Source organism: Pipistrellus hanaki (assembly GCF_964339955.1).
Source record: "Pipistrellus hanaki genome assembly, chromosome: 6".
NCBI lineage: Eukaryota > Metazoa > Chordata > Mammalia > Chiroptera > Vespertilionidae > Pipistrellus > Pipistrellus hanaki.
The window spans coordinates 85,556,134-85,580,934 of record NC_140508.1 but is presented as its reverse complement, the minus strand read 5'-3'; the positions used below and the strand labels follow the sequence as shown (position 1 = coordinate 85,580,934).

General features: G+C 41.7%; 1 protein-coding gene across 1 annotated transcript in view; it reads left to right on the top strand.

Moving 5' to 3' along the window:
- Window positions 1-445: 445 nt before the first annotated feature.
- The window catches only part of DSG4 (desmoglein 4), a gene marked incomplete at its 3' end in the record, with an annotated part of 71,247 nt that continues 46,891 nt past the window's right edge, over window positions 446-24,801 (top strand). The window contains exons 1-12 of the mRNA XM_084889071.1: window positions 446-527; window positions 1,106-1,216; window positions 10,378-10,413; window positions 10,892-11,023; window positions 12,226-12,381; window positions 14,079-14,223; window positions 14,971-15,137; window positions 16,810-16,944; window positions 17,240-17,425; window positions 19,667-19,926; window positions 21,404-21,543; window positions 23,920-24,213. Of these exons, the coding sequence (XP_084745197.1) occupies window positions 1,172-1,216; window positions 10,378-10,413; window positions 10,892-11,023; window positions 12,226-12,381; window positions 14,079-14,223; window positions 14,971-15,137; window positions 16,810-16,944; window positions 17,240-17,425; window positions 19,667-19,926; window positions 21,404-21,543; window positions 23,920-24,213 (1,696 nt within the window). The 5' untranslated portion in view covers window positions 446-527; window positions 1,106-1,171. The remainder of the gene's footprint in view (window positions 528-1,105; window positions 1,217-10,377; window positions 10,414-10,891; window positions 11,024-12,225; window positions 12,382-14,078; window positions 14,224-14,970; window positions 15,138-16,809; window positions 16,945-17,239; window positions 17,426-19,666; window positions 19,927-21,403; window positions 21,544-23,919; window positions 24,214-24,801) is intronic.

The window sequence follows — 24,801 nt, the reverse complement described above, 5'->3', positions numbered from 1 at the left end:
CCAAACTGCCTCTTCAAATCGCATCGCCTTCTGCCGCTCACAATATGCATCCTGGACATTGAGGGGTGCAGAGTGCATCTCCCAGAAATGCTGTCAAGCGCTGCCTTGTGAGAGTTGCTATTTATTTCCACAAACCGCAGGCTGCTGGGTCCCCATTTGCATGTGTGGGCAGCTGCTCTGCAGTGCGCTCCCCATGTTCTAATTGGCTCGCTCCCCTGGTCCTTGGCTCTGAGCTTGGGAACCGCGCTGACTTCTCACCCACCTCACCTGATGAGCAGCTTTCTGCGCTCCCACTGGCAGGTCAGACACTGATCCTCACTTAAAAAGTTACCAACACAACTTTAATGAGAGGGTTTATTGCTTTATCTTCCTCTGACCCTGAGAGTTTACTGTTTTTTACCCTGCTTGAAAAAGGCACCACTTGAAAGAGAGAAAACGTGTTGGGGAGAGAAGATAGTCGTTCAGAGAGAAAGCAGAGGTTGCCCTGGACGTAGGCTGGCCGCTTGCGGGCAGAGGACCTGGTAATTGTAAGTAACACGGTTGTGCTTGTGGGAACTAATGCTTTCAGTAACTCTCACTCTCCATGTGGGCACACTGTTTGCCCCACAGAGAACTTTGAAAGTGACTGACTCTCCCCAGCATCCACGGAAAGGGGAAGTTCAAGGTTTTCTGCTGCGCCTGTGGGTCTGGCCAGGAGCAGGGGCCACACGGTCCCTCTGAGGAATGGGCGCTTACATCCAGAGCACACTGCCTTTCTGGTGCGGAGGGAGGGAGTCCGCAGCCTGTGGGTAGAGCTGAGGGTGGAAGCCCCTGCCAGTGCTGTAATCCCTCCTGCCTCTGCCTGCTCGGTGCCAGCCTCAGACAGACACCCTGCAGGGAGGAGCGAGCAGTCCCTGTCCTCCCTGAGCAGCTGGGAGGAGGGTGTGTCCCGCAGCTTCTCCCTGCGAGCGATGATGATCTTGTCAAGCATTTTAGAGAGACCAGCCCAAGTTTTAGGGTGGGGATCCAGACTGGTTATACGTACCTGCGGCCCTTCTCGCAGCAAAGGCAGAAACACCTCACAGCCTGCATGTAAGAACACCTACTGAGCAGCGATTTCCCTCAGCCAGGCCCAGCGGGAGGAAGGAAGCGGAGAGAACCGGCAGGCTCCGGCCTGGATGTAAGAGCGGCGATGGGCTGGCACCTCGGGACTGCGGTGGCGCTGGTCACCCTTCTGGTGAGTGGCTTCTGCCCCAAACCCTGCGCGATGGTTCACGCTGCGGACCGGTGCGCACTTTTCGGAGAGTGCCAGTCCGTGTTATTTCTAGCCTAAACCGGTCAAAAGCGTGTTAATGACAAGGTGACTTTATGGGCCAGATTTTCAGACAGTGTTTCTCTCTTTAATTGAAGCCTGGAGAGCACAGTAAGGCGACAGTGTCAGTCATCATCTGTCACCTCTGCCATGCAGCCACTGCTGTGGCTCTGAGACACACCGGCTGGGGAGGCCCCTCTCCCTCAGGGCCCTGTGCTGCTCAGGGTCCCTCCCAGCTGAGCTTCCAACGCCACAGCGCAGGCGTGTCCCGGTTTCTAACGTAAACATTTTCTTCGTTCTTTGGGCATCTTTGCCGGTAGATTCACTATAATTTTTACAACATAAAAATGGGATCCGTATACATTCAGATCATAGCTGTCTGTGACCGGCCTCTATCCAGTTAGCCTCATCGGCTGTGTACGTGGCTGGCATCCGTATCTCTAATATCGAGACTCCACACTGCTTCACTCTGAATTTGTTAAAACAGTCTTTTTACTTAAAAAAATGACATTATGGGAGATTTAGAAATGACATAGCAGGGGACGGTAGGGCTATAATTAAGAAATAAGAATAATTACTACCATACTAGTTCTTGCTCATGGAAAATCACTAATGACTATGATACACAAGCTGTACATTGATGACCAGACAAATGGAATGAAATGTTTTATCACTAATAACTTACACGTTATTAGTTTTCTCCTGTTAAAGACAACCCTCAGCACAGTGCTAATGCGTTGCCTCAATTTCACCGAAGTCCAGCATTTTTGAATCGCAGTCTAACAGTAAGAGCAAGTGCCGCTTACATCACGATCCAATTTGGCAGGATGCGTGTGGTGCTGTGGTTCATATTTGTCTCCACTTGCTAAATTTTCAAACTGGATTGCTGGGTTTCATAATAACAAGTTAGATCTTTGGTTCAAAGTATGCTGGTTAGTTTTAGCTCAGTTTATTAATTAAGGTCTGTCACCATCCGTGGGTTTCATTGTCAGTGAGCATCAGTAAGCTGGGAGCGTTAGTACAAGCTGCCATTTTTTTTCTATGATTTTATGTCAAGTTGCCCTTTAAGCATGAGCTCTCTTCCATGGACGTTTGAATGATCTTCAGGGTCAGGTGGTGTCACAGCATGGGTCGTGTCAGGGATTGCTGAGCATTACGCAGTATGTCATTTGAACAGAGGAGCATCTGTACATTGTGAAATGATAAAATACTTTATTTTTCATTTCATAGCAATTTGGTCTATTAAGTAAGTCCTATGATAGTTATAGTTGATTCAAGGTTTATTCATTGAGTAGCTTTCATTGAATCTGTGAGATATGTTATTTCATTATTTTATGATTATTTTTAATTAATTACATCCTATAAAGTTTCTTTAAACAGTCCCTTTCCAATTAGTCATTCCGCAGGGTCATGTATCATTTTATCCAAATGTGTCCTTACTGACCCTTCTCTCCCTCGAGAGGCTTCTGGTCGTTTGTATTTTATTTGTTGAGTCTTGATAGTTTTCTTTTGTGTGGATTATTTGTTTATTCATCTATCTGTTTGGTTTTTGCCATATTTTACTTTCAAATCAACAAAGTTTCTCATATGCCTTATAAAAATTATGTTTCAAAGTACTTATTCTATGGTGAATTAAAATGCTTCACTTTTACATTATTATAACACTTTTATAAAACGCTTTGCTTTCTGAGGTTTGCAAAAATTACAATTCCTTTTTGCTACTGGTTTCACCAGATAATTCAGATAAATGTTCTTTGGAGTTATGCCATCTGTGTTTGCTTTGAAATACTCTTTCTGAAAATTAATCACCACCATAGCCAATGCTTCCCTCACCTGTCTGCTGGCCTCGCTGTGAATGTTTGCTCTTACAAAAGGAAGAAGGGAGAGAGGGAGGAAGGGAAAAAGGGAAGGAAGGAGGAAGGAGGAGGAAGGTAGCAGGGGAGGGAGGAGGAAAGGAAAGAGGGAGGGAATAAAGGAAGGAGGAGAGAGGGAGGGAAGGGAGGAGGGAGGGAGGGAAGGAGGGAGGGATGGAGGGAGGGAGGAAGGAAGGAAGGAAGGAAGGAAGGAAGGAAGGAACGAAGGAACGAAGGAAGGAAGGAAGGAAAGAAATTCTATAAAGTCTTCCACATTGATAAGTGAGAGCCTGTGAAGGGAGCCCAGTTGGACGTTCTGAAAGGCCTAAGACATGTGGACTGTGGTGTCTTTAATGCGAGTCCACGTGAGAGCTGACAGCCATGTTTGCCAGCATGCCGTGCCGTCTGCTCAGTGCACGGAAGGGACAGGCCTTGTGAGTTAGCGGTGAGCTCTGGAGAGTGACGATGAAGAGCCTGCTCTGACAGCGACCAACATTGCTGCAGGGTGACGCCATTCTGTAGCCAGTCTCTGGGACAGACAAGAGCTTACACCTGTTATAGCATGGCGAGCCAAATAAATGTTATTGGCTCTGCGTTTATTTTTCTTTCCTCTCCGTTTCCATAATGTCAGTGTGTGGAGGAGTATTCTAGGCCAGAGAGCAGTGTTACCCGTGCACCAGTGTAAGAAGTCTCTTAGGACGGTTGTGGCCACGGTATGAGGTATGCATTGTCACTGTGGGGAAGCAACCGGAACCAGGAGAGTGTTTATAGTCCCAGTGATTTCTAAACATTACTTGTAGCTTTGCCGGCTCCAATCAATGCACTTTCGTGTCTTTTCCTATAAAGGCCAACTTCTGCAGCAACGAACGCAAATAAGCCATTCTTTATGCCAAGAACGATCCTGTTTCTCGGGCACGTCACATTAGCCTCGCTCTGTGGTCGGCAAACTGCGGCTCGCGAGCCACATGCGGCTCTTTGGCCCCTTGAGTGTGGCTCTTCCACAAAATACCACGGCCTGGGCGAGTCTATTTTGAAGAAGGCATTAGAAGTTTAAATTTGAAAAATGTGGCTCTCCAAAGAAATTTCAGCTGTTGTGCTGTGGATATTTGGCTCTGTTGGCTGATGAGTTTGCCGACCTCTGGCCTAGCTTCTTCTCTTTCCATGGTTAATAGTTCATCTAAAAAAAAAAAAAACCCTGCAACCGCCTGATAAACTAAGTCCACTCTTTCAACTTAGCGGAAGGTATTTAGGATTAAGTGGGCATTTATCTGAGTATTTCTCAGAACTCACGAGAAAATACACAAAAAATAATAGAGGGGTGGGCAAAAGTAGGTTTGCAGTTGTATGGGAAACAGTTTATTCTTGAATTGTTATTTATTCATTATTGTATTATTTATTTGTATCACAGCTGTAAGCCTACTTTTGCCCACCCTTGCATACGCTTTCTTACACAGTCCATCAGCTTGTGTGACTGGACACCTTCAATCCCCAAAACTGCTCCCTGGTGCGAGCACAGGGGGGAGCTGGCACACTCTCAGACTGGCCAGAACACACGCAAACAGGGGCGTCCTTACGCCTTCTTGAGCACATATCACAGATATTAGCATTTCAATAAACTTTTTTCTAGAACATGAAGAGGTGTTTCTGCTCGCCTGTTTAGTAACATTTACAAACTGGATTGAACAAGACCATTGCCATTTACCCGGCGCTCTCAACTGAAGAGACACATTCGGGACCAGAACTCCCTTCGCCTTAGGCAAAGGGGCGGGCACATGTCTCACCATTTAATTGGCTTTCGTTGCCACCCAGTGAACATGTCGCCATGCCTGGGTTGGGCAACAGAGAAGCCCAACAATGCTGCCTTGGATCTGAAGGCTGGGCCCCTCAGGGGCGGGAGAGGCCATTCTACTGGCTCCTGAGTCCAGCAGAGCAGCCTGCTGTCCATCCCCTGCTCTCTGGCAGCTGTCTGCCCTGCGCATTCCCAGGGGGGACGGTCCCCTGTCCTGGAGGCACTGCCTGGGTGGTGGGTGGGACCGGTGCCGCTGGGCTGGCAGCTGGATGGCCACGCTGGGCCATGGGGAGCTCCCTTCCAGAAGGCTGGGCACACCGCCCCCGCTGACTTTGCTGGGCATGCCAGTTCTTCTCGTGGCCTCCGACAGGGTCAAGTGGTTTAAATGCCAGGGGCTGCTGATCCTGCCCACAACTGGCCTGTGGGAGCAGAGCTGCATGCTTCATCCCTGTCCACCGTGAAGCCACATCCCACCCATGATGGCGGCTGCTGCTCCTAACGCTCCCTGGCTGCGAGCGGGGCAGGCAGCTTCTGGCTCACTGGCTTTGCTCCCATGCCAGAGGGCACCAGGGGTGTCTGATCTCACAGCGTGGAGGCATCGGAAGGGAATTTGGGGACAGTTTCTATTTCCCTTCCCTCACACACTCCAAAAACATGTCCAGGTATTAAACATGGAAATGATCATGGTGAGGTTCCCTAGCACTTTTTCAAAGGTGTGTTATTGCATTTATTTTACATTTCATCTAAGGCTTACTTACCATAAGGTCTTATTGCAGCCTTGGATCCACATAATACACATTCAATATTTATTTGTCAGACAAGAAAATGAACCAGTGAACAAATAAAATAATTCAACCTACTCAGAAGTCAACGCCCGACCAGTAGCTTTCGTGCAAGTACAAAAGACAAGAGAGGACTTTTTTTTAACAGAAGCAAATTGTTATAAGTCACAAGTTCATTGTTGTGGCGGCGATAAGAGTTAAATACATTAGAACTTGATGCTTAATAAAAACTGCCAAGTAACTGGAAGACCAACTCACAAGTATGAAATGGAAGAGGTTTACCTTGAAAAAATTATAAATTACTACTTTCAAGGCCAATTTGTTATATACAAAGAAATGTAAAATTCAGTATTAAAATGGGTATAATTAGAGAATCATTAAAATTAGCATCAATTTTGTATTCTGTGGTCGTTGGTGGTGGTGGTGGTGGTGGAGTGTGTGTGTGTGTGTGTTTGGTTGTTTTATTTGTATGTGGATTGGCTTCTAAATTAGAGATGAAGGGAAGAGTCACTGAGGATTCACTTCAAGTGACTTCTTTATTGCTCTTAGAATTTTGGGATTAAAAAAAGGCTTTAGTCTCACATGCAAATGAGAAAGCTGAGGCACAGAATGGCTGAGTGACTTACCCCAATGCTCATATCCAGTGGGCAAGAGAGCTGAGATGTGCTCAGTTAGCTTGACAGCCCTGTATTTATCTCTAATAAATCTCCTTCGCAGCCTTCCCAGAATGTATTCCCAAATTCAGAACCCAAACCACTCCCCCAATTACCCGAAAAATGGTCTCACCTTACTGGAGGGACAGGGTCTGGACCATCCAGTATGATGTCCTTCAATTTCCCTCTCCTTTTTAATCTCCATCTCTCCACTCTTCCCCAGCCTGTCTCTAGAGCCCTTCCTTTCTGCCGACCCCCTCCTGGCCATCACAATACCTCCATGCAATGCTTTCTCAACCTTTCCTGCTGCAACCCACAATCTCCTCCTCTCCCTTTCTCAGCCTTCAAAAATCCGCATCTCCCTCTCCCCAAACATCTCCTGGGACACCGCCTAATTCTGCTACTGCTTCTATTTCCTCACACCACCAAATCTCTCCCAAAAAAGTGGCACCTTTATGTTCTCTTCTCTATCTTGTCAGTCAGGGAGAGCTTGTTCCACCCAACTGAAGGCTTTCTCCTGAAGGTCACAGAAAACCTGAGGATTTTCTCAGGATTCACTCTGTTCACCTTTTTTATATCATCGGACACATGTACACACTCTATGTCTTTCAGTTCTCCCTTCCTTTGGTAACCATGGCATTGCATTAGAGTTTCCTCCTATTTCATTGGCCACTTCTTTTCTACCTCGTTTGCTGTTTCTTGTTTATTGTCATTGTTCCCAGTCATGTAAATATGGGAATTCCCCTGGTTTCACCCTCAGCCATGGGCTATTGCTTTGCTGTATTCTCTACTTTAGGGATCTCAAATTCTCCCACAATTGAAACCATCTCACGTGAGCAGGTGTCTCTCAAATCTGAGTATCAGGCCAGAACTATTGTTCATGGTGCTGACACATATTTCAGTAGCTGAACATCTTCCCTGGGCATATCTCTAGCATCTGGGTTTGTTCTAACCTGCCAGATCCTGCTTCTGCCTTGCTCCTGATCTCCAGGTTTCCAGCTGACTCATCCCTCTCTTCACGCCCACATCCCACCTTTTCTCCACCCCCGCGGATTTCAATCAAGCAGTGTCTCTCCTTTGATCTTTCCCAGTCTCTTCCCACCGCCACTGCTGCTCCTCATCTCTGAGCTGATTTGATACAGAAACTCAACTGCTCCTGGCCTATAATGGCTGCCTCCCATCAACTGCTGTCAGTGATCTTTAAATTCACAATTTTATCATCCATTTCCCAGGACCAAGAAACCTGAATATTTTCCTATTGCACACAGGGAGTTGGTGTTAGAATTAGAAAGATAACTGTATATAATCCAGGCAACTCCTGTCATTTTATGAATGAGAATTTAGGAAGCACATTGAAAGTTTTCTGACCGTACCAAATGCTCTTTTTATCTCTTTATTTTGCCTTCCAAAGTCAAAGAGGGACTATGTTTCAGAGATTACTTTAGACTGAGCAAAAGGCAATATGGTTATGTCCACACAACATATTTTTAAGCAGACCTAGCAGTTTTTAATTACTAATCTAATTAAGAGCCTGCCTGCACAGTGAAACCTGCTTGGTCTTCTGCCTAAGCTGCATCTCGTGGGAAAAATAATGACCCAGCTTCTTCAAGTCGGAAGGTTAGTCATCTGGCCAGCTCTCCAAGGCAAACAGCGGCACCGACACTTCATGGGGGAGGAAGTGCCAGACAGATAACAGGTGCACACTCAATAGGCAGCTATGAAGAAATGGCAGGCAAATAAGGTGCCCCACACCCCCACCCAGCACCCACAAACGAGAGGACCAAGTGCTCATGAGTTCGAGGTAGCAAGGAGCGCACAGCTGCATTAACATGGGCTCATCCCCACGCCCAAGTCAGATTCTACAGTGCCATTTCAGTTCCTTCTCCAAACCACGTGGGCCATTTACTTTTCTTACACACACGCACGCGCGCGCGCACACACACACACACACACACACCAGTATCACTATTATTATTGTTGTTATTATTGTATGTAATATGAGATTAGATTCCTAATCACAAGAATAATATGAGATTAAAATCAGGATTTTTTTTAATTATCAAAATTGCAATGGCAGTCATCTATAGTATATTATATTTTATTTATGTGAAATAGGCTATCTTGCACTTAATTATAAATACCACATCTAAGCACAAATTTAGACTGAATTGTATTAGATTGTATTTAGCCATAAATTAATATGGAAACCTCGGTTTCCTCAGCTGTAAAGTGAAGATTATTATAGTATTGACCACGTGTACTTGTGAAGATGCAATGCATGGGTTTCTTTAAACATGTTGTCTAGTATTTAGTTATCATTTAGGGAATTACAATGGTGATAATGATCATTATTAACATTAAATATATTCCATGAGTATGTACGGTAACTCCTATAATAAAAATATTATCATTTTAAATTACTCATGTTAACCATAATATAAAGTTTCTTGAATTATCAATTATGATTATTTTAAAAAATTTAAACAAAAAAATTATATTTTTTATTTAATGGTGAAATTAAAATTCACTATAAAAAGTAATTTACTATATTTTGAGATTACTATTATGTATCAGTATTTTTTAAAATGCAAACCATAATTTTATTTCATTAGTAACACAGATAAAGCCTGTTTGCAGTAACAGTTTTCACACTTTGCAAGTCTAACAAGAGTGCAAGGAAGAATTAAAAATGCCCTATTTAGGCAGAAGTACGAACTAAAGATTCAAGCTGTATTTACTAATTCTAAGCGCAATTTAAAACTTAATAAATGCAAACTAGCCTTCAAATTCACACCTAAGTTTTAGGCAGATGTTTACAAGGACTTAAGTATGTTGATATATTACGTATATTACGTAAGTGTTTGTGTTTTTAGACATGCCTTCGGTGTTTAGAGAAAAGTAAGTTAAATTGCCCGGTTTTATCTGGACAAACCATTCGCAAAGATCCGCCAGCCCGAGCCGGGCCTGCAGCCTCTGCCTGACTCGCTCACTGGCACAGAGGACGGCGATGAGGCCGCCCGCCCCGCTGTGCGCCCAGAACCCTCTCCGGCCATGGAAGGAGGGCTCGCAGCCTCTGCTGTCCCGGCGAACAGTAAACACCCAGCATGAGCTCACTTTTTACACAGAGAACACGAGTTGCTTTTACTTTAGAACTGTATGGTCTCACTAGAGGCCCAGCACGCGATGCGGGGGCCGGGACCCACACCTGAGCCGCGCAGTGCCAGCCGCGCTGTGCCCCTGGGGTGGAGGCAGGCGCTCCTGTGTGGTGTCTCCTCCGGACTCCAGCCCGGCCTCCCCATGGCCCCTGGGGCTGGGGCAGCACACAGGCCCCTCCCGCCCTCTGTGCTCCTCCTGAGCAGTTACTTAGCATATTCCCTGTGTGTATATAGAAAGATTTCTAAGCAAGTACAAAACTCACCATCTTAAGATTTTCAAGAATAATAGAAAAGCATCCATTTAGAATTGGACTGTGAGGAAGCAAATGTTTTGGAAGCTCTCTGGGTTCTTTCTGCTTCGTATTCTTTCTTCCCCCAAAACCTTTTTTCCTGTTTCCACCTGTGACCACTCAGATGCTAACACTGTAGTCAAAACTTTTAGTATCATAACTTATTGTTGAATATCTCCATTTCTTCAGGCATAGGATTGACTAAGAGAACCCAAGTTTCCAACCCTCAATCCCACTGGCTTATCGCTTCAACTGTCCTAGCTCATATGATTGCAAGTATCTGCATAGGATAGAATATTTTTTTTTAATGTTAAAAATAAAAGTAACTAAAAAAAAAAAAAAAAAAAAAAAGAAGAAGAAGAAGAGCAAAATGGAAAAGTAAAAACCAAAAGGAAAAGAATCCTTAAGATCATTATCAGACCTGAGAGATAAGCCGGTCCCCCTGCTATCCAGACTGAGGAAATACTTTTAATGATGCAGATTTGACTTTTTAGTGATTTGATAACATAAACTGTAAAGCATTTGGTTAAAAATTAACTATTGTATTTATTTTATTTTTTATAGGTGTTGCTGGAAGTTAACAGTGAATTTCGAATCCAGGTAACATATAGCAAATTTACTTTTTCAAATTAAAAACAAAGAAATGCTTTCGGAGTAACAACATATCCCTGTGCCTCACCCTCCCCCCCCAAAAAAATTACCTTCATAAGTAAAGTCAGTGTTATGCTCAAGTTAACGGAGTATCAGCATTACCAACCTTCCTGATGAAGCACCCTTTCTGCCATCACAATGGCCCCTCCCTCCCACAGACTCTTGTAGGGGTGTCGAACTCAATCAGAGAAGGGGCCAAAATCTAAAATCCAGCCTAAATTGCGGGCCGAATGGTTTACTGAACAGTCATAAACTGACAATGTCATAAACTGACAGCGGAGTGCAGTGATGACAGCGCGGTGCGGGCCACATTGCAAGGCCTGGCGGGCTGGATTTGGCCCGCGGGCCTTGTGTTTGACACATGTGCTAGAGGACTGTGGATTCCGAGTAGAAGGTAACGGCGCCATTCCTTTCCCTGCCGTTCAAGGTCAGAGACCCCAGCGCTAAGAATGGCACCATCAGGTGGCACTCCATCAAGAGGCACAAGCGCGAGTGGATCAAGTTCGCTGCGGCCTGCCGTGAGGGTGAAGACAACTCCAAGAGGAACCCCATCGCCAAAGTAAGTGCCAACCCCCAGCGCAGCAACTCGACAGCCAAAATGGGTGGCGTTCATGTTTCCCAAGAACCTGCCCTTTGCGTGGTTTAAGAACATATCTCACTGAGAAGTCATGAGAGAAGACAGAATAATGGTCATTCAGATCATGAAAGTTGAAGCCATTAAAGAGATAAATTAATAAATGTAGGCGCCTGCTCATGTAGACGGTTAAACATTGACTTGCCTTACTGGTGAAATTAATACACAATCATGTGTTGTCCCAGACTCTGGATTTTAAAAATATAGTGCGTTACCGCTCATCATATTTACAGGAACAATTTCAACATGTGCTCTCTCTACCTCACAATCTGTTTGAATTAAATTCTACTTTTGGCTTGTTTATGAACACTCACAATGTACCTTTTTTTCAACAACAAAAAAAAATTATCCTTTTACTTTCCCTTACATGTCTTTATATACACAACACACACACACACACACACACACACACACACACACACAGAGAGAAGGACATTCAGAAACACAATTCACTCATATACAAGTACATATCCCTCCACAGACAAACATAGCACTTCCACTTAGCTACACACTGAGACACTCCCCATACAATACTTTATTTCAACAGAATCCTGGTTTCTCCAACCATTTCTTTGGGGTGCTCTCTTTACTTTTCTGCTAATACTACCTCCAATTTCAGAATCAAGAGCTTTTCTATATAGTCAGGTATCTTTTGTTACCCACTTAAGTCCACCTCAACCTTCACATTTGAAATGGGAGATCACAGTTATATAATGACAACATTGACCAGCTCCTCAAGAGGGCAAGGAGTCCCCTACTCTAGACCGATACCAGCACAGAGCCTGAAAATAATACCATCAAACTCTAAATGCTGAATGAATGAATGAATGAATGCATTCATGAATGATGATTGCATAGACTTAGACATATTAGGGTGTTATTTTACTTTTTTATGATTTGGTAAAAATATAATTGAATGTCTTATATTACATTATCAGTTACCACTTAAAAATACTAGCACTATAACATACCACTATCTGGGAAAATGATTCTCTACTTCCAGAATTTCCCCCCAGATAACTGGGATATCAGGACAGTCAATAACTCTTGAAAAAGTCAGCTATTACATATGAAACATAGCAGATTTTTTTTTCCATCCTGTAATTTCACTTGTGCTCTTTCTGCAGATTCATTCAGATTGTGCTGCAAACCAGCAAGTTACATATCGCATCTCTGGAGTAGGAATTGATCAACCACCGTATGGAGTCTTCATTATCAATCAGAAAACTGGTGAAATTAACATCACATCCATAGTGGACCGAGAAGTCACCCCGTTTTTCATTGTAAGTGGGTGCCGTGTCAGTGTATATGTTCAGGCCTAAATTCTTTGGAGACTATCTTGAGCTCAGATCATACTTGATTTGATTTCAAGAGTCTCAGTAATAGGCATTTTTTGGTTGTCTCTTAATTCATGAGCAACTTGACCCCAGAGACACCAGGGGAAGACGGAGAGATAGAGCGGTGTCTCGCGTGAGCGCCTGAGGAAAAATGCTAGCCTCCGATCTGGCCCCACTGGCTTCTATTTGCTAGAAGGAAAAGTGCTCAGCGTTTACTTTTTGTCTTTAATTCAGTTGGGAACGTTGGTCCCCTCAGTGCCTAGGGGTGGTTCTGTAGGTGCCAGGGAGCCCTTCCTGAGTGAGCATGGTGCTCAAGATCTCTGAGCACAGATCGGGCCTTGGAAAGACTTCAGTTCCTCCTTACCTGACTCTTCCTCTCTCCTCTGCGAGCTGGCCAAGTGTAAGTGCTTACTCTCCCCACCCTTCACCTCATTTCTATTTTAAGCAGCTGACCTCATGACCACCTTCATTACAAAAATCTGAGGCTCTTCACCACAGACTCCTACAATTCATTCTCTCCGCCTGCTCAGAAATGTTCCGAAAGCAAGATGCATTTTCTGTTTTCTCCAATGTATCTCGGGAGTTCCCGTTGTCCCATAATTACCTAGCTCCTCAAGAGCCTTCTGGTACCCACTCGTTTTTTCATGTCTCTTCTGCTGTCCTGTGAGTTGCTCCCATCACGGTGAACACTTGTTAATACTTAAAATTAGAAATGAGGAAATAGGCGCTGGCTGGGTGGCTTAGTTGCTGGGAATCATCCTGATAAACACCAAGGACTTCAGTTTCCTTCCCCAGTCAGGTCTCTCTCTCTTCCTTCCCTCCTCTATCTCTCTAAAATCAATAAATAAAACTGTTATTAAAAATAAAGGACCACCTGTCTAGATCTTGTAACCTCTTCTATTAAAACACTATCAATCCATATCCAAAAATACCTCCAGTAATCATCTGTTTGCTGCTTTCACTCATATTGCTTGTCTGTTTCCCAAGACTATTTTAATTCCTTAGTCTTCTATTCCTGCCTTATTTCCCACAATGTTCTCCATCAAACTCTCTAACTCAGCATGCCAGCCTATTTGCTTTGGTGAAAGCATAATGGTTTTCTAAACGAAATATGCCAAAATAGGTAAAATAGTACACATTAATTTATGTACACGTCTGGTAATAGTAACAATGGCACAAACACCTATACAGCCCCCACCTAGCTTATGAATGCTACATTTCTTGGAAGCTCCCACGTGACTCTCCTTTACCACAGCCTCAACCCCCCACGGCCCCTCTTCCCAATTCCAAACAATGCATGTTCTTCCCTTTGCTTCTTCCCTTAATGAATTCCTTTGCCGGAAACACCCTGCAATCCCCAGCTTGAAAACCTCTTTTAAGATTGATCTCAGTCACTATACCCCCTATGATGTCATACTATTGTTGCTCATCCTTTGTAACTGATCGTGTTACCTTTCCTTAAGTGGTATTTTGAGTACAGGTGTGCCACCCTTATTGATTATAAGTGCTGCTGTGCTTACACTCCAGCAGGAAATAAAGTCTTATTCTTCTTTTAGCTACACAGTGCCTAGTAGAGCGTCCAAACAAAGTAAAAACTCAGTATGCGTTGCAGCATGTAATTATCCCTTTTTTTCTCCTTCTAGATCTACTGCCGGGCTCTGAACGCACAGGGCCAGGATTTAGAGAGGCCCCTGGAGCTCCGAGTGCGGGTTCTGGACATAAACGACAACCCTCCAGTATTTTCTATGACTAGTTTCCTAGGACAAATAGAAGAAAACTCTAATGCAAGTAAGTAGTCGACTTTCTGAAGTAAACAAGAATATATGGGCTTCCAGATCATTCTTAACAGCCTGTCTGCTAGAAGCTAAATTATGTCCATGCACCACCCCACCTACCTAAGAGGTAATTCTAGAGAAGCAAGCAGAAGACAGAGGCACGGGAAGACTCCATAAAGGTTTCCCTTCCACTGCGAAGGCAGCTTCGGCTGGTCACAGGCAACAAGCAGCTCCAAGGCAGTGAGAGGAATTCTCTCTTGTGACGCTCATACCGGCTCCGTAGCAGATTCCTAAGGGAACATTCCAGAAGGACTGGACACGGTGGGGCAGGGCCCTGGGAAGAGAATGGAGCCTCCCAGCTGACTGCTCTGACGGGCAATCCCATGCACTTCCATCCATACTGGTTCTCCCCCTTCTTTCACTAGGATGTGCTGTATAGCTGAGAAATACCATTTTGTTTCACCACAAAAGCCGTAAAAAGAAATCATTATACTAGGATAGGAAATGGAAAGGCAGAATAAAGCATTTCATTGTTTTCTAACTACCAGTAATATCTAGGTTCTTGGTCAAAGCTGATCTTTTTCTCAATGTAAAGGTAAAGAAAGGAACGAAGGTATGAATACGTCGAAGAAGTAGAAAACAAAAATGGTAGAGTGCACATTATATGAACCAACTAGCCTAACCTCTTCTTGCAAAACATGAACAGTAAGAAAAACACATACAAACTGTCCACTTGCAATCCATTCTCCTTGATTTCTAGATACGCTGGTGATGAGACTCAATGCTACCGATGCAGATGAACCCAATAATCTGAACTCCAAAATCGCCTTTAAGATCATTAGCCAGGAACCGTCTGACTCACCCATGTTCATCATCAACAGATACACTGGAGAAATCCGGACAATGAACAACTTTCTGGACAGAGAGGTAATTTCTTTTACTTCGGATGGGTTGCTAGTTCATAGGAACTGACTCTAAAGGCGAGAGTACCTAAGTAAGGGGAAAAAAAAAAGGAAACTATATTTTAAAATGTAGTTACAGAACCTTTTCACATAATGGTAATGACATAAAAATGCCTTTACAATGAAAATATGGCGATTCCTCACATACATTTTATATTCTTGTCTTTCATTTAATCTTACTTAGGATGTGCCTAAAACTGAGAAAACTGCATTCTGAGTACATAAAAATATGCATAGCAGTAGAGGCAAAAGCTCCTTTTTATGAAGAAAGTGGGTTCTCTAGGGAAATAAACTTAAAAGCCATTTGCTCTTCCAGCCCCTGGCGTGGTGAGTCAGTGCGTGCAAACGTGCTCGAGGCCCGCAAGCTTGCACAGACCAGGAAACTCGTTCCTCCTTCTTTAACCCGCGCGTCCTAAGCTCATCTGACAACAGAAATCTGTTTGCTTCCTGTGCTGCAGCTGCTGACCACCCTCTGGTTACTCTGGGAAATGGATCGCAGGAACAGCATGATAGACAGAAATTAAATAACTTCCAGATCAATCTTTTCATTTATGAGTAAGAAAACAATTAGCGAGTGTTACCAAATTAGAATCAGCATGACATGGTTTCTTTCTATCATGCCAGGTGGTCCCATAACTTATGTAAAAAAATCAACTTTTCATTATTTTTAAATGGAATATAGCTAACCAACATGTACTGTAAGAATATACATGAGAAAGTGTTATTTTCTAATACTCAATTTAATTTTATTTTAATAATTACAGTTATTTAAAAATGGCAAACTCCTACTTGATGACTGGGAGGGTTAGGATAAATCAGATTATTCCTACACTCTTTAATTATCTAGACGCCATCAGTTTCTAGGTGACCTACCTCTCTTTTTATACTTGTTAGAAAGTTACCATCAGAAGAAATTGACTGCTTAGCTCTTTCTTGAACTTTCTTAAAGAACCCAATGAAACTCCTTTCATGTCTGAAGAGTTTTATCAGTGGAGAGCTCTAAACAGGAAAGGGGAAAACTCCAGATATTCTTAACCAGGCGTCCATGGCGAGACCTCAAGACGTCTCTAACTATGACGCCTCTAAGATCATATTGCAGTTTTAGATGAGAAAGCAAGGATGCTTGTCTCTGGAGGAGTCAGAGCTTTCACAAGCTTCTGAAAACATAAGCACCACTGAATAGAATCAAGGAGCTAGAACGCCCATAATTCCCCTGCCACCACCTGGGCCCCAGAAATGCCAACCTGGACCTCTTTATTCTCGCACATCGGGGCTGGCTATGGAAGGCAGGGGACTCATGCCAAAGTTCTTGGTAAACTTTCAACTCTTCCCCCCTGATTGTTTCGACCCAGTTTGCCCTTCAGAAACGTTTCCAAATTCTGAGCAAAAACATAAGGAATGAGACTTTGGAAGCATGTCGCTTCTTTCCAATGAGGCGGAAGCAGCATTTGAGGGACTCGACGTGGTGTCTTTCATGTTGATTCATGTGAGATACGAGTTTTTAAGGATCGGTGGTACCTTTATCACCACCACAGATTTATGTAAATCATGAGCCAACATTTTAAAAGAACTCTGCATGAGACAGAATAAGGACTGTCTATGCCAACTGTGATATTGTCTGTCGTGTGTGTGTGCAGCAATACAGCCAATATTCCCTTGCTGTAAGAGGCTCAGACCGAGACGGCGGGGCGGACGGCATGTCCGCAGAGTGCGAGTGCAGCATCAAAATCCTCGATGTCAACGACAACATCCCATACCTGGAGCAGTCCTCGGTGAGTGCTTGTCTCTGAAAGGAATGACTCAGGTCGTCGCATGCCAAAATGTGTTTGGACAATCCTCTTTACAGATGTCTATGTTCTCCTTAGTCACAGACAAGCCGGGGTACACATGTCCTTTGTCTGTGCTTACGTATGTAATGCACTGGGGCCAAATGTTTGAACAATGAAAAGAGAGACTCCACACACAGGCCTGCTCTCTAAGCCATGAGTGACTGTGGACGCCCAGTGTAAGTGGAGCGTCATTCTCTCCCTCGCAGTGTGCGCTGAAGCTTTTGGCTTCTCGTTTCAGTATGAACTAAATATCGAAGAAAACTCTCTGAACTCCAATTTGCTCCAAATCAGAGTCATTGACTTGGATGAGGAGTTTTCAGCTAACTGGATGGCTGTCATTTTCTTCATCTCTGGAAACGAGGGGAACTGGTTTGACATAGAAATGAACGAAAGAACAAACGTGGGGACTCTGAAGATTGTGAAGGTATGGTGTAACTATCCTAAACATTTTGTTCTCTTGGTCTTTCTCCAAATGTTCATCTTAAATCTAAATGTTAAGATCACACAAACTCGAGTGGGTGAAATGATTAAAAAAAAATTACTGTTTTAAAATGGAATATGATATAGAACTTTTACATGGCGAGGTTTATTGCTCATATAATTTCATGAAAATAGGCATTGGATTTTAACTCGAAACTCTATTTATACAGTTCTCCCCTGCAGATCATATGAATAGAAAGAATTTTTAAATGGGAAATTAACTTTATGCTTACAACAAAATATGATTATGCCTTAGGGCTTTGTTTGAGATGTTTAAAAATATTTTTAAGTCAGATTTAACATGGCCTTCACAAGCAAAATGTGCCCATGGCAATTATTATACATTAAGAATATTCACTATAGAAATCGAATGTTCTTATTCCTCCTTGTGTTTTTATGAAATTAACAGTAAAAAACTATAATTGTAGAATTGCGTTCCCAGCTCATTGAGGCTGCTGACCAAAGTTTATTATGGATATAAATACACTAGAGATTTGGTCCAAGTCCCTAGAGTTTCCCTGACATTAACGAACCACCAAATCATCTGCAGTAGAACTCCTTCTGAGACATGAAAGGGGGAAATGTCAGACTCCTAGAAAGCTGGTAGTGGAACTTTCACCCTGTGCTAAAGCCTTGCCGAGTCTATTTTTAAAATGTTCAATAGCCTCCTGATCAGGTAGCTCAGTTGGTTATAGTGTCTTCCCAGTATGCCAAGGTTACAGGTTTGATCCCGGGTCAGGGCCTATATAAGTGGACAGCAAATCGATGTTTCTCTCTCTCCCTTCCTCCATCTCTCTAAACATCAATGTAAAAAGTTGCAGTAGTGGTGCATAAACTATATGTGATGTGTGCATTATGGATTCTTCATAGGAAAATGTAATTCTTTTTCCACTATTCCTTCCTTCGGAATAGTCCTCGGAAATAGTCTCCTACAGTCTGTCCTCCTGGGAACGTGTGATCATTTGTTTCCTGTCATCGTAAAGTGTCACCATGTCCGTGGCTTTCTCTTCGTGAGGCCCTGGGCAGAGACTTCAGTCTAATCCTCACAGCATCCCTGCAATCAGTTATATGCCCATGTTGCAGACAGATACATTGAGGTCCAGAGAGAGTATATAACCTACTCAACTTCACTTAACTGTATTGGGACGGCTGGCACACAAACCTACATCTTTCTAGCTACTAAGTCCATATCCTGTCACTATACTCCCCAGGATTTCATGCTGGGGAAAAAATCATAAACTATTTTATACTTAACTACTCCATTATTTTAGAAAATTAATCTATCTGTCCTCCATACCTCTATCTGTAAAATGGGAATTATTCTTATTTTTCTCCCAGACATAACATCATGTTAATTCTTTTTATGATTATATACTATTCGTAATAAGTCTGTGTGTTTCTGTGTAATGTATATGTATACATGATTTTATAGCCAATCTTGAAATTGCAAGTACAGCCAACATCAGGGCAAAGACTAAAAATGTACGTAAGTAAAGAGTGCAATGTGTGAATCCATGGTCATCTAAAGACTCTTATGTGAAAATTTAGGAAAATATATTTGGCATAACGCATTGTTTGTAGATTGCAGGAGTAATGGATAGTAACACCATCTTTTTTTAGTGGAAATGACTACTTGATTATTTCCAAAAGGTGAAATAATTTATTCTAGAATATGTTGAAAAAATAAAAATTTCTCTTTATTATTTGTATGCTACATTCTAGTACCTGGCTTAATAAAAGAAGTCATATTTGTAGAAGTAAAATTCTTCCAAATAGTTCTTTGTGGGTAGAACCAGTCAAATGATGGAACCTGCAATGTATCTAGCCCATAAATAGAACTACTTTCTGAAAAACACAAAATGATACAGGATAACATAAACTGTCCTTGCACTACAAAATGCAAGGATTTGACCATCTATACTATTTTTAAAATTTTTAATTTGGTGGACAATGAGGACTCATGTCATATATTTTCAATGAAGGATACAAGATTGGATTTTTTTTTCCACTATATATATTTTATGTGTTTGTATTAAAGGTAAAGTAAGAACACATTTTATGTATTTATATTTAATTAATATCATCTTTCTAGGCAAAAGCATTTATAACTATTATCAAAGGATCTCTTTTTTTTCTAGAATTCTTTTCTTTTTGTAGTAAAACTATTTCATTCTGTATTTACTAGGCCTTGGATTATGAAGCCATGCAGAACCTGCAACTCAGTATCGGTGTTAGAAATAAAGCTGAATTTCATCAATCAATTATGTCTCAATATAAGCTCACAGCGACAGCAATCTCCGTGATTGTGTTAAATGTAATCGAAGGCTCAGTGTTCCGTCCAGGTTCAAAGACATTCGTAGTAACTGGTAAAATGGGACAGAATTATAAACTGGGAGATTTCATAGCTACTGACCTGGACACTAATGGACCTTCAACAAAAGTTAGGTGAGACACATTTTCCAACAATTTTTATCACACATTGAATGAAGTACATATGTTCTTTTTTGAAGTTTTAAGTATGAATTTAAATATTGTTCATTATTTTGAAGCCATCATTTAATCATAAAAAGTACTACCTACTGAATTATTACTTAAAGTGCGTACCTTACAAAAATATTTAAAAAAAGACCTGTGCAACATATAAAACGTAAAAGTATAAAGATGCAAAATGTGAAAATATTGTATCTTTAAACTTTGACATTCCTATGTTTATATATTTTATGGACCAATTAGCTGATTGCCACATCTCAAGATTATCTATCCCAGAATTTTATGGCTAATTTTCCTATTGCAAATTTGCCCAGATTGAGTCCAATTATATTTAGTTATTTTCTTCACTTTAATAAACACTTAGTATTGGCCAATAATAACTTTGGCATGAAAAATGAGTTAGATTAAAGAAAAATCATGCTGCATAATTTTTTAAAAACTCTGTATATCCAAATATTTCTACTTGATTATAAAAAATATGTGTATATGTGCACATATGTTTTAAACATGACCAAGAGTAACAACAGGGGAAAGATCTCACAAATCAGATTTTAAAGTGCTTTCTCCTTATTCTTCTCACACTATGTGAGTTCTGTGTTACAGCTCTCATCACTGTCCCGCCAACACTGTTAACGCTCACCCCGCAGATGTGGCTCCCCTAGGGCAGGTCACCTCCCATCCCTCCGCCCCCAGCACCCACCCCTGTGTCCTCTCCACATTCTGTTCCCTGAGTTTAGCACAACATCTGAGACAGAGAGTTGCTAACCAATATTTCTTGCATCATATGTAAAAAGAGGAAAAAAGACATGGAAGGGAAAGAGGAGGAGAGGAAGACAACAGAAAACAGGACAGAAGCATCAGAAAAGGATTCCGTAGTTTGGAATTCAGAAGTCCTGTTCAGTCATTGTGTGTGTGGAGAGGGGGAGTGGAAATAGGGAGGGATGATGGCCAAGCTGATGAGGACGTAGTTCTTTGGGAAGAGAATAACTTAGAACTGCTAATGAGCTCAGGACGTCCTAGGACTTGGTCTTCCAGGATAGCTCCCATGCTGCCCAAACCAAGTAAAAATGAGACTGCAAGCACCCAAGGATTTTTCTGCCAACCAAGTGGGCATAGGGGTCATTCCATAGGAAAGAGCTGCTCAATCATTCTTTTTGCTTAAAATGACAGCTTTGTCTGTTTCCCAATGTCCTCAAATAGCTGGGACTGCCCTGAAAAAAAGGAGAAAGTGTATCTAATAACTGAAAACTGTGTTCAGGGATTATAACTACTAACTAGAGACCTGTTTTATAAATAAAATCTTTCTCTCTCTCCCTCTCTCTCTCTCTCTCTCTCTCTCTCTCTCTCTCTCTCTCTCTCTCTCTCTCTCTCCATCTCTCTCTGCTTTTTTAGATAGCTGACATTAATTTATACTATTATCTTTCAAATACAGATACGTCATGGGAAATAATCCAGGTGACCTGCTCTCTGTTGACTCAAAAACGGGCATTATTACTTTGAGAAATCAAGTTACCAGGGAACAATATAATATGCTTAATGGAAAATACCAAGGAACAATTCTATCTATAGATGGTAAGAGATCAATTCAACATTTTTCCTTCTAGAATTTATATATGTAAATTTTAATTACTGTATTTTGAAGTAATGCTTTTTTTCAACAAAAGTTATCATACTGGCTATTACAGAATCAAATCTTTAATGATATGTAAGGTAGTATAATTTAGTGGATAAGACCATGAGCTCTGGAGTGAGACTGGATTGGTGTCTTGTGCCATTACTTACTAGATATGAGATTTCAGAGAAGTCATTTAACCCATTAATCCCTCAGTCTTTTCTCCTGCAAAATGGAACAATGACAATATGGATTTAAGGAGTAACTACATGTAAAGCACTTAAACTTTCAATAAATGTTAGTTCTTATTAATGTAAATAATTGCAATTTTTAAATTGTATGTATTGTAAAATTATATTCAAATACTTAGGCCAGAAGTCAAGCTAACTTAACTTTATATAATCTTTGGGAAGTTGATGCACAACTTTGTGTAAGCAATTTGGAGGTATCATGCGTATATTATTTTTCAAAATCAACAAAATTAATTTAGGCTGATCCCTAAAGGAAGAGAGCTCTTCGAGACTAATTCTTCTAAGCAATGTTTGCTACTTCAGTTGCTCTTTCTCCCTCTCTCTCCCTCTTTTTCCTTCATTCCATTATCCTAAAAATGGGTTGACTATTTCCACTTGCTTTGCAGATTTAAAAAATAATAAATAATAAATAGCATTCCTTTAAAGTCATTCAACAATTCAGAATTTTTACCAATTATAATGTTTTTCCACAATTAATCAAAATAAGAGTAGTTTTAAAACATATATCGCAAACAGAAATGTGATTCCATTTAAAGATGAAGCTTATTATGATTCAGTGTTGAAATGACCTCAAGTAATTGCTAGCTTACTCCAGTTTTACATCCAACATCAAGCTTCAATGGAGACATGAAGAGAAAATGGAAACTTTGCTTACAACATTGTTAGGCTTATGGTAAACAGAAAGCATGCCTTTTCTCATCAAAAAGGGGGGTAAATATTACAGGTAATGAAAATGGTAAAAATTAGACCAAAACCAATAACGTTAGAATCAGCATAACTGAGATGAAAGGGCATGGAATTTGATATCATAGATTGGATTTAAACTTGTCTCTGTTATGCACTCCAGGGACTTCTTTATTCATTTAGTCAGAATCTATATATTGAATCCTAACCAAATGTCAGCCATTGTACTGGGTTCTAGGGTTATATCAATGGACAAAGTCTGACAACAGAGCTTACATATTTGTAACTGGGATAATAACAACAATGCCAAACAGAATCATTCCTTGATTTTTACCCAGTTTCAATAACCTTAGGATAATCCCTAAATATAAAAGGCTGAATGCACATCAATGTTACTTATAGCATTATCTAAAATAAATATCAAAAGCAATATCGATAATAGGTATTGACAGGTGTTAATACACACACTGCCACAATGAGATAGAAACCATACTTATCATCACAGTGGTACCCTGAGCCCTTCTGCAGTCATTACTACAGCTCTGGTTCAGCCCCAGGCACCTGCTGATGAAAAGCAGATGGATTCTGATGCACTATCTTTTGTATCAAATGCACTAAAAAATTAGTCTACTGTTTTGAAATACTAGCTGGTTGGTTGGTTGGTTGGTTGGTTGACTAGATGAAATAAATAGCTAAGGTAGAGCAATTAAGTTGAAACAAATCACAAATCTCCCTACCCCTGTGTTTAGTCAAGGAACATAATAGCTTACTTAAACTTTTAAGGACAAGAAGAAAGCACACTGGAATATCTGCTAGTGAAACAAATGGGTCTCACCTTCTTATCGAAATGAAAATTTCCCCACCTCCAACAGCGCCAGTTCCCTCTCCTGGAAGTGCTTGGTGGCTGTGAGTTTGGGAATATGCTGCTTTCTCACTAAAAAAAATTTTGTAAAAGCGATTTACTAACTTGCTCCCAATCTGTTCATTCTGCCAGCCCATAAAAGGAAAAGCACAAACATAATTGAAGAAGAAATACAATAAAAGCCACCAAAAAAAAAAAAAATCTAGCTCTAACATAAGAAATGTGCAATAAAACCAAAAACCAGCAGTCTAAGAATGCCTTCCCCAGGGCTTACAACGCAGCACTGGCCAACGCAGGCACAACATGGTGTTTACTGTCTATGCTTCTCTACACGAGATAGTTTTCCAGGAGCGCTAACAGTCCTAACAGTTGGATGTTAAAAATGAGTCGTGAACAAGGGAGAACCGAGGAAGTTACTGAGTGAATGGGAATAAAGACATCAAAATAATATTGATGCAAAAAGAAAATAGTTTCATATTGTCCCTCAATGATTACACTAAATTTATGAATGATTTCTTCCATTTTGACCCTTGTTACAGATGATCTTCAAAGAACGTGTACTGGTACAATTAATATTGATCTTGAAGGTTCTGACTGGCAAACTGAAACCACTCCAAAATATATCACCGACAATGGGGTTGGCCCGGGTCCTGAGGTTACTACCGGTGAATTCGGCACTGGTCCTGGTGAAGTCAACACCGAAGGCATTGATGGAGGCGGCGGAACAGATGAGTATAACAAAGAACCACTAGGCGTGCCCATGTTCCCAGACAACGTGCATTTTGGTCCTGCCGGCATTGGACTGCTCATCATGGGATTCTTGGTCCTAGGATGTAAGTACTTTAACAGCCCATCCCCACTCCCCAGCCCAAAATTGGGAGACATTTTCTGATCTTTTGATAAAAAGTATTTTTTAAAATTTGTATTGTGTTCAATTACCAATATATTTCTACATCTAGTGCTGGACTTCTGAGATTTTTTAAAAATCCAATTGCTCGGCAGTGGAAGATAAAAACTTTTTGCGCATTCCATCTCAATGTGATGGGCTGCCCTGTAAGAGGCAGGTCCCATTGCTATTTGAGCAGAGAAGACAAGGAGAAGCAATTGATTGAAATGGACAGGGAAGCATATGTGTGGGCTTTTCACTAACACCTATTCCTGGGAACACACTGGGACAACATGCTGTCCTCCAGGTGGGGGGGTGGGGGGAGTGGCAGGCAGGTCCAAGAGGAGTGCACAGACGTGGCCTTGCTTCTCTGGAACCCGGGCTGGCCCAGCATTCCCCTCCCCTTCATCACTATCCTCACTCCATTCCCCCTGCCCTCTTCCTTTTTTTTTTTTTTCATTCCCTCCTTCCTCATTGTCTAAAAAATTTACACATTCTTTTCTTCATCCACCCATTCATTCCAAATTGCTACTTA